This window comes from Chinchilla lanigera, unplaced genomic scaffold (genome assembly GCF_000276665.1).
Source record: "Chinchilla lanigera isolate Chin_1 unplaced genomic scaffold, ChiLan1.0 scaffold00109, whole genome shotgun sequence".
Lineage (NCBI taxonomy): Eukaryota > Metazoa > Chordata > Mammalia > Rodentia > Chinchillidae > Chinchilla > Chinchilla lanigera.
The window spans coordinates 5,966,025-5,975,990 of record NW_004955510.1 but is presented as its reverse complement, the minus strand read 5'-3'; the positions used below and the strand labels follow the sequence as shown (position 1 = coordinate 5,975,990).

Here is a 9,966-nt window from a genome sequence, read left to right as displayed (position 1 = left end):
AGAGAGAAGAGGCTGGGAGGGGAAGGGAAAGGAGGGGAGGGGAGGGGAGGTGTCAGACACATCAGCCGCAGTCCCAGGAGATGGGCAAGCTCAGGCATGCACTTGTGCCAGTGAAGGAGGGGGGCGGAGGGGGGCACCTGAATGAGCTGCTGGGCCCCTGTTCTCAGAGGACCTGGAAAATGGCCTTTCGGACCCTGAGCAGAATCAAAGCCTGTTTCCAAATGAAGGGACCTTCCCAGCTTTCAGGTCAAGGTGAAAATTACACCCTGCCCTCCTCCATGGGAGCCAGTGCTCCTCCAGCCCGCCGGGTTCCCCAGAGCTTCCCGGGAGGAGCAGGCCCCACGAGGCAGGTGAGTGCTGCCCCAGCCTGTGCGCCCCGACTCGATTCCACCTGTCCCGTGAGGGATCAGTTTCCCCACCTCACCTGCGCCCTCGGTGGCCTTCTCGGTGCGGTGGGCCAAGCCCTCAGCTGCCAACTTCCCCAAGCCTCCCAGCATGGCGCCACTGCAGTCAGGGACAGGTAGGACTCCGGGCCCTGCCGGCTGCAGCTTTTATAGGTGCTTCTGATGTGGGTCCTAGGCCCCGCCAAGCCCTTCTGGGGCCAGGAGGCGGCAGTGAGTCAGGCAGGGGAGGAGGAGCCTGGGTGCGCCCCAGTGCTGGGCCTGCCCTCTCCACGGGGACCCCCACCCTCTGCCAGGAAGCCCGAGGCAGGACAGGTCAGCTCAGGTCGGGCTCCATCCCAGAAGCAGAGCTGAGTGCACTGGAGGGTGACAGCCTTTGGGGACATCTGGGGACAGTGGTCCTGCCAGCCCCAGGAGTGCAGGCTCCCCACACCAGGCACAGGAGGGACCTGGTGACAAGGCCCAGGGCCTGCCACCTGCTGGTCACCTGGAGTTCCATGGGGACCTGGGCAGCCACCAAGGCTGGCACACATGGTGTAGGCACTATCTGTCCCTTCCCGAGGACCTCTGAGACTCTGAGGTTAGCATTCCCTGTAGGTCCTGGCGGAACAGACTGGGGGGCCCCCCACCCTGCCACTTGAGGCAGCTGCACTGGCCAGAGTCCCCAGAGACTTCCCCGGTCCCTGCACATCACGTGCAAAGGCCAGGCTGCCTCTTGTCTCACTCAGGACAGCAGGGACGCCCAGCTACAGGCCACATCCTGCCTCCCTTAGTCACCAACCCAACTGCAGCCTCAGTTCCTCATCTGTAAAATGGGGACAACCATGCCTGCCCGGCTGTCAGAGTGGCCGTGGAAGGAGCCCCACCAGCACGTGCGCCCAGGGCAGGCGGGGTCCTGGACTCTGGAATTGAGGGCTGTGAGACCCAGCTAGCCAGGAGTCAGGAGCACCGGTCCTCCATGGTCCTGTGCTCGGGGTCCAGTTGAGGTGGAGGTCTGAGCCACTGTCCCCAGGCAGTTGGCCTCCTGCCTCCACCAGAGCAGCCCTCATGGGTGTGGCAGGGCCTAATTGATGTTTACCTGACAGAGTGAGCCCCAGGCCGTGGCCAGCCACCCCTTCCGGGTTGGTCAGAGGTGCTGTGGGCAGTAGCAGCTCTGGGTCACAGCCCAGCATGGGTCACGCATGCCCACGGGCAGAGGTGGACAGAGGCCTCACCTGCTCGAAGGAATACACGACTCCTGCACATGTCACAGACATGTGTGACCGTGACCATGTGGGTGAGGCAAGGGCCTGGCAGCGTCCCCAGAGCCCCCAGGCCCTCTTCGAGCACAGCCGACAATGCCCTCTCTGGAGCTCACTGGCCTGACGGCCCCACCACAAGACTCTGGGAACAGCTGTTCTGTCCCGGCCCTGTGACCATTGCTGCCCTCCGCCTGTGAGACCCTGCCCCGCTTTAGCACAGCCTCTCCAGCAAGCCCCGTGAGCCAGGGAGCACACACTCAGCCCCGGACTAGATACAGGTCCCAGATGCCTGGCGGGGACACGGCCAGGGGCCAGGAGTGCTATGCAGCCCAGGACTGGGCTTGGGCTTCCAGCTCTGTGCTCCAGCGCAGCCCAGGACCCCATGGTCCCCAGCCCCAGCTGAGACCACCTCCCTGTCCTCCAGCCTCACCTGCATCCCCTGGCAGGCCCTTTGTGCCCCACTTCTGGGGACCTTTGCTGCTGGACCTCCTCCAGCCAGAGCCTCCTGTCCATGGGTAGACTCTGGTCCTGGGGCTGGTCTCGGGCCACGCCCACAGAGAGCAGCTTTACCTGCGCAGACCAGGCCCGGTGTGACTCAGGGGCCGCCTTCCTCCACCCTACCCTGGGGATGCTTCACAGAGCACCCTGGAACACAGGCACCGAGGCGCAGCTCAAGTCGGAAGGTCGGGTCCAGCTGCCCTGAGCAGGTGGGCACTGGCTGTGCAGGTGCTGGCTGCTTCTCCATGGGGAGTTTGCCCATTTACCCAGCTGGGCACAGGACCAAGCAGCTTGAATCGCTGAGTCCAGAGAGCCAGCTTTTTAAATAGCAATTTGCCAACTTAGCAATTACTAATTTCTTTTAAAAATGTTTATTCAGGTAGGGAACTACCCAGAGCTGTCTAGTGGCTGAAGCCTGACAACTTCTTGCGTAGCTTGAGCTGTCACTGTCACACACATAAGTTTTGTGATGGCCCAGGGCTGGGTGTGTGGCTAGCATAGAGCCCCTTCCTGGGATGTGCATGGCCCTGAGTTCCATCTCTGTACTACAGAACAAAGAGGGGATGGGATTTGGGGCTGGGGATGTGGCTCGGTAGTAGAGGGCTTGCCTAGCATGCACAAAGTTACCATCACCACAAAATTATTTTAAAGTTTTGTGTAGTCCCCCCTGCCTATGCTTCCTCCTACTTCTGCTTCAGGAATTTGAGCTCTGTATTTTTGTTTCATTTTGGTTTCAGTTTTGATATTTTGAGACTGGCTCCCACCGTGTGGCCCAGGCTGGCCTCAGACTTGTGGCGATCCTCTTGCCTCAGCTCCCAAGTGCTGGGATTATGGGCATCACGTCGGGCTTAAGCTTGAGCTATGTGCTGTGCCCTTAGATCCTGGAGGTATGTGCTGTGCCCTTAGATCCTGGACACACTGACCCCTTCTGGCCACAGAGCTGCCCTGGTCCAGCTTCCAGGAGACAAGGCTTGTGTGTCACCACAGGCAGATGTGCCCAGCGTGTGGACTTTCATGTATCTGAGAGTGACTGGCAGGCTCCAGGTGGCAATTAGAGGCCACATTCTGAGTACCTGAGGAAAGGACCGTCCACGGGGTGTGGGGAGCAGCAGTAGTGATAGATATCACCCCTGGGTCAGCAGGGGCAGGAGGGGCATCCAGTCTTCAGCGAACACGGGCCCATGTCCAAGAGGAAAAGAGAAAGCTCATCCCTAGCCACCATCACACTCCACTTCGGAAACCTAGCAGCCAGCAGCCGAGGTGGCCCAAAGGTGCCTGAGGCCCGCAGAATCAGAGTAAAGATGGGGTGGGGTGGCAGGGAGTTCTCCATGGTGGTCAACAGACTCCCCAGGAGGAGAGGACTCTCCGAGTGAGAGCTGCAGGGACAGGAGTAGGGCTGGGGAAATGAACAGTGTGGGGTGGGGGCCTCGGAAGGGCCAGTGACAGACAGCACCTGCTACCCCCCCGTGGGGGGGTTCAAGGCACACCCAAAAAAAGCTGGCAGAGAATCCCCTAGAGCCGATGGGTTCTGAGGACCCCCTACACCTGTGAGAAGAAAGGGCACCCCGCACATCCAAGACTTTGCAGGGGACCCTGGGGCCCAGACGGCCTGGCTCCGTGGTGGCGTAGCCGTCAACACCTCAGGTTCCCGTGTGTCCTCCACATGACCCTAGGAGCTCACACTGCTATGACCCAATGGCCGCAGCAGAGAAAGTGACACCAGTCCATCCAGGTAGGTTACATCTACATTTATTCTGCTAAACAACGGAATTCAAGCCAGTTAGTCAAATAATGAGTTTAAATAAACTTAAGTAATTTAAGTTAAAATGAGCATATTAGCTAAAGTTCTTACCAGGGGAGTTCATACATTTTTGTCTTTTTCTTGTGTTTTTGTGACAGGATCTCGCTATGCAGTTCAGGCTGGCCTTGAGCTCACTGTGTAGCCCAGATGGCCTTGAACTCACAACTATCCTCCTGCCTCAGCCTCCCAAATACTAGGATTGCATGCGTGTGCATGTACCACCACGCCCAGCAATGTTTTTTTCAGGTTCAGAATCCCATCTATGATCAGACACTGTAATTACTAGCTGTTTCTTCACCTCTTGCAGTTTCTTAGGCTTGTAGGAGCAGTTCCCCAGCCCCTTTTCTTTCATAACTTTGATGCTGTTTTTGGTTTCTTTCTTTTCTTTTCTTTTTTTGACATTGGAGACATAGTCTTACTATGGAGTTCAGGCTTGCCTTGAACTATGTAGCCCAGGCTGCCAACCCTCCTGCCTCAGCCTCCTGAGTGCTGGAACTATGGGCATGTCCCACCACATCCAGCTCTACCTTGACACTTTTAACTCATTTTGGTCAGTATTCATCCATGTTGTTCACTTTGGCTTTGTCGATGTTTTCCTGTGAGTGGCCCGGGTCCTGCATGCTTGGCAGGAACACTCAGTAGTGACACTGCACTTAATTATGCGCTGCACTTAGTTATCCACTTAATTACACCCGCCCATCACAGTGACCAGGTTCTGGCGAGTGTCAGCGCTAGGGACCGCGAACTTGATCATCAAGAAAGGCGATTTCTGCTGGGCGACTTCACTGAGGGGTTGCTGTTTTTCTCCCTGAGCTTAATAAACATCTTGGGAGAATAACTTTGAGAATGTGCAAATTTCTGCTTTTCATCAAACTTGAAAATTTTTTTCTGTTTTTAATTGTGCTAAAATGTACATGGTGCAAACTCTGCCATCTCAACCATGTTTACCTGTGCAGCTGGTGGAGTTAAGTATATTCACAATGATGAACAACTGATCTTTAGAGCTTTTGTGTCTTTCAAAACCGAAATTCTTATTATAGGCAGCTAAGTTAGTCAGAAATATAGGAGGCAGTCAAACAGGGCTGGGCCCTCGCGGGAGTCAGCGCAGAAGATGAAAATCCATCAAGACTGTGGCTGGAGGCGCATCTGAAGATTAAAGTCACAAGGCTAGTTTTACGTACTTCCCTAAGGGATGAACAGAGGCTTGGGATTATTGATACTGTCTTTTTGAGATTTCCCATTGTCTTATTAGGGGTGGCCATCCTCTCCCATCTACTAAGACTAACACTAAAGATGAGATGAAGACTACAGAGTATCAACCAAGGTTAATGATGTCACCCGTGCACCCTTACTACCATCAGATCAACATTACCTAAGTGACTGTACTGCAATCTAATTGGTTGATCATAATTTTGACCCATGTTGTACCCACCTCATGATTTTGCTCTTTATAACACTTCCTTTGAGAGGTGGGCTTTTCGGCAACCCATTTGGGACCTCTCCTATCTCTCAGGAATAGCTATTCCTATTCCCCATTCCTTTTCTCCAATAAATTGTCCTACTCTTAACCTCTGTTATTCCTTAGAATTAATTCTTCAACTTTGAGGGGCACAAGCTCAGCGTATCTGACATCTAGCACTTCCCCTGTATTGCTCTGACTCCATTCGACCCGGCTACTCTCCTTCCAGGCATCTTCCCGGGAGAGCTGAAGACACCGTATTTCAGTGACCCATGCACACTCACATTTCCAGCAGCACAAATCACAGTAGCTAAATCTTAGAAGCAGCCCGCACGTCCATGAACAGATGAATGGATAAGACGGATGTGGCACTGACAACCATGGAGCACTACTCTGCCACCGCGGGATAGACTTGAATCACTTCTAGGAAAATGGGTGCACCTTGACACCATATGTTAAGGAAATAAATCAGACAAACAAGCTTAAATATCACATGGTTTCTTTTATGTGAGAAACTCAAAATACCAATAAAGAGCAAAATAAAAGATACTAGGAGACAGGGAGATAGAAGTGTTGCAAATGAGAATGGTACTAAGAGAAGGGGGAGGATGTCGCTGGCAATTCCAGGAAGCACTGGACCTCTAGGGGCAATGAACTTTCCGTGCCAGAAAGCCGAACCCAACACCTGGAAGACTCTCTAGGACCAAGTGAGCGACAGAGTTCAAACCCAGCCAGGGTTAAAGTGTGAAAGCCACAGGCTGCCAGAGAACACTATTTGGCTTAGTGATCAGAATTTACTTTATTTTTGATTCAAGTATGAGGCAGCACTTGATTCCACAAAGCAGAGTAAATGTTCCAACCAGCTGAACAGAGGATGCTGGTTTTCCAGACAGAGAAAAAAGCAGAAACGAGGAACAAAAAGTGAATTTCAAGGTAGCTTTCTTGGCCAGGCAGGACCAGGAGACAGAACCACTCAAAAGTGACTGGTTGGGTGACCAGGATGGGGCCAGGGGGACTTCAGGGTCATGCAGCAGCACCGTCCTGCTGGGAACCTGCTGTCTCTAGTCCTGATTTCTGGAAAATCAGTGATAAACAGCTTTGTTTCGTCCTGAGGATGTGGAATCTTAGCATGAGCAACTCCATTTATACTTTTAGCCTGGTCTATGGAGGAGTTTAGTCCAAAATAATGGCTTCCTGTAACTTTTATTTAACAAGACCAACAGCCTTACCCAAACATTGAAGAACTCACAATATTGTTCACAGAAGCCCTTTTAAAATTTTTAGGCCAGGCATGGTGGTGCACACTTATGATCCCAGCACTTGAGAGGCTGAGGCAGGAGAATCGTTGCGAGTTCCAGACCAGCCTGGGCTACAGAGTGAACTCAAGGTCAGCCTGAACTGCATAGCGCGACCCTGTCTCAAAAAGACAAAAATAAATAAATACTAAGTTTTTTATTTTTTAAAAAAGAAAATGCCATATATAAAAAATAGAACCTTATGAATCCTCACGGATCAGGTACCCAGGTACTCAAATGATCAGCTCCGTTCCCAGAGGCCTTCTTGGGTCATCTGTCAGTATTTCACCCTTGAGAACAGCCTGGGGAGCAGCTTGAGCCAACCAACAGCCAGCGATGTGGATGTTGTCTCCGCTGATGAATGGCAGCGAGCTTTGAATATCTGCAGATCTGAGACAAAAACAAAGGTGTGGCTGGGGGTGAGGGTGGAACGTAAACGCTGCGCTGCGTGTTTTCACAAAGCCTCAAGCAGACAGCTAAGAAAAAAAAGGAGAAAGGGAAAAGCTGAAGGCGCCATCACAGGAGCCACACCCTGAGAGCCAGTGCTCACTGTTTGGGCTTTTACCAGCGCAGAGAGAGAAATGGCGAGGAAGGCTCTTCCTACTCGTGAGGAAGAGGAAGGAGGAAAGGGGGCCTGCCTGAGAGTTTCTATCAGGGAACCCTCTCCACCCACACTGCAGTAGTCAAGTCAAAGGACAGAGTTACACCTAAATTTGAAGATCTTAATTGGCTTTATTTTGTGTTCAAGAATCAGGTAACAGGCTGGGCGTGGTGGCGCACACCTGTAATCCCAGCACTTGGGAGGCTGAGGCAGGAGGATCTTTTCAAGTTGGAGACCAGCCTGGGCTACAAAGTGAGCTCAAGGCCAGCCTGAACTGCATAGTGAGACCCTGTCTCAAAAAAACAAAACAAAACAAAAAAGGTAACATTTGACTCTATTAAATAGTTAAATGTCTTCATGGTACCAACAAAGGAGGTTGGTTTTATAGACAAAGGGCCTTGAAGGAAGCAGAAACAAAGAACAACAAAGATCTGTCCTTTCCAAGTTACTTTGCTGCCAGATGCGGTGTCCTGCGCCTGTAATCCCAGCACTCGGGAGGCTGATACAGGAGGATCAGCTCTGAGTTCAAGGCCAGCCTGGACTTCGCAGTGAGTTTAAAACCAGCCCGTACTACAGAGTGAGTCCTGTCTCAAAAAAGAATCCAAATCCAGGGGTGAGGGGGCTAGTACATGAGGAGGTATCACTGGGAGCCTGACCCATAGTGTGTATGCACAGTGTGCTTGTGTGCATGTGAGTGTGTGTGCGCGTGTGTGCGTGTGCTTGTGTGTGTGTGTGTGTGAGTGTGTGTGTGTTGGAAGCTGATACCAGCAGGGCAAGGATGAGCAGGGTGCGACCAGGTAAGGAGGGTGTGTAGGGCGCATTCCAGGCAGGAAAGCCAGCGCATGTAGACGGGAAGAAGCTGCAAATGGGTAGGAAGAGAGGGAGTGGACGGAGAGGCCCGGGGCTGGCCCAGAGACCAAGCGCCTGGTGCAGCATCCCCTCCCGCAGCAGAGGTCCAGGACAGCTTCTCTTCATGTCCACCCTTTCGGAGAGTCATCCACGGTAGCTGCCCTGTGGTCACAGCAGTGCCACAGTCTCAGGAATCACTTCCAGCCCTGAAAACAAGTCCCAGGCAAGAGGAGGGAGACCGCCAAAGCCTTTCCTACAAGCCCCAGCCCCTCACACTGACATCCTCTCCCAGTGAAGGCTGGGTCACACCCACGCAGAAGTCACTCACACTCACAGGCAACCAGCCCAGCAAGTTCGCCAGGGTCCACCCGGCTCACCAAGGGCAAAGGAGCTGGTACTGGAGATGCTGGATTCCCTAAATGCCCCCATTCGCTCATTTTGCAGACTAGGGGAATCACTCAGCTTCAGGACCCAAGTGTAGATCTCAGGTGTCCCTGGGGCAGGGTGCGCTGGCCTCAGCCTGGAGCAAGGAGAGGCCTCCAGCATGGTCACTGTCACTGCTGAGAGGAGAGGGAAGAAGATACCCTGGCCGGGAAGTACTGGGCCAGCAGCTGCAGCCCTCTGCCAACACATGGGAGTCCTTGCAGAGAGGGGAAGCTGGGAAGGGACATCCGAGGGGATCGGGGCGGTGAAGGGGCTGAGGAAGCACCTCGAACCCCCAGGCTGTTCCCGTTGGAAGCTGCCATCATCAGGGCCCGCCAGGGCCGCAGTCTCCTGTGGACAGGGGTGCTGGGTGGGTGTGACCCCCATCCCTAGGGACCTGCTGCAGTGTTCATCCTGGGCCTGAAGTCAGGGATATGCCTGTGAGAGGGGATCCCAGTAGCAAGAAGCCTGGTACGTGTGCAGCCTGTATCCCCAGAACTCCAAGCCACGCAGGTGAGGGCCCAAGAAAGGCATACGGGGCTTGGGCTCACTGACCCTCAAACCCTCCAGGTCCAGCCCTAGTCCACTGCGGTCTGAGCGATGCCTCTGTCCCCCTGCTCCCACTGCCCTGGGAGTGAAGTTCCCAGGGTGCTGGCTCTTCCAGAGCAGATCCCGAGGGCCAAGCACCCCCATCCTCAAGGGGCTGGGAGCTGCCCTGCACCGTGGGCCTGGGCACCCACATAGCGGAAGCCAGGATTCTGGACATGGATGTGGGCCCCTCCTCTGGGCACCAGGCCCTTTATGTAGGGCGAGAGAGCAGACGCAGTGGAGATGCTGCACTTTATTGAAGAAGGGCAGAGCGAGAGGGCGCTGCCTGTGGGACATCAGGGCCAAGTTCCGCAGAACAGGGCCGGGAGGGGCGGTCTCATTTCTGGTGGCTGAACTTCTTCCCCATAGCCCCGTCAGAGCCCTGGTTGGCAGCCTTGTCAGTGGCTTCCTGGGGCTTCTCAGCACCTGGGAAAGGCAGGGGCGGTGGGTAAAGACTCATACAGGTAGCAAGCGGGGGGCTCCCTCCCCAGGAGGCCCTGGGGTTGCAGCCGGAGGAGCTGCAGGGGACCCCCTCTTCCCCTGTAGCCCCCAGACCTTTCGGTCCAGCCTCGGTAGGGTCCACTGGCTGGCCTGCAGTGGCACCTGTCGAGAGAGGGGAGAAAGACCCCATTAGCCACTATGGAGCACCTACCCCTGTCCCCCCAACCCATGGATGGATGCCACTGGGGTGAAATCCCTGTCCCCTCTGCCTGAGCTCGGACACCCAGCAGGCCCTGAGATCATCCCCCTTCCTGCCCATGTTCCTTCTTCAAAGGGCTCTGGCAGTGCCCAGGGCCCCTGGGGCACTGC

At 54.5% G+C, this 9,966-nt stretch overlaps 1 protein-coding gene across 1 annotated transcript in view; it reads right to left on the bottom strand.

The window, feature by feature from the left end:
• The window catches only part of Fam25a (family with sequence similarity 25, member A), a 2,140-nt gene extending 1,544 nt beyond the window's left edge, over window positions 1-596 (bottom strand). Inside the window, exon 1 of the mRNA XM_005407909.2 lies at window positions 425-596. Coding sequence (XP_005407966.1) covers window positions 425-497 — 73 coding nt within the window. The 5' untranslated portion in view covers window positions 498-596. The remainder of the gene's footprint in view (window positions 1-424) is intronic.
• Between the last annotated feature and the right edge of the window lie 9,370 nt (window positions 597-9,966).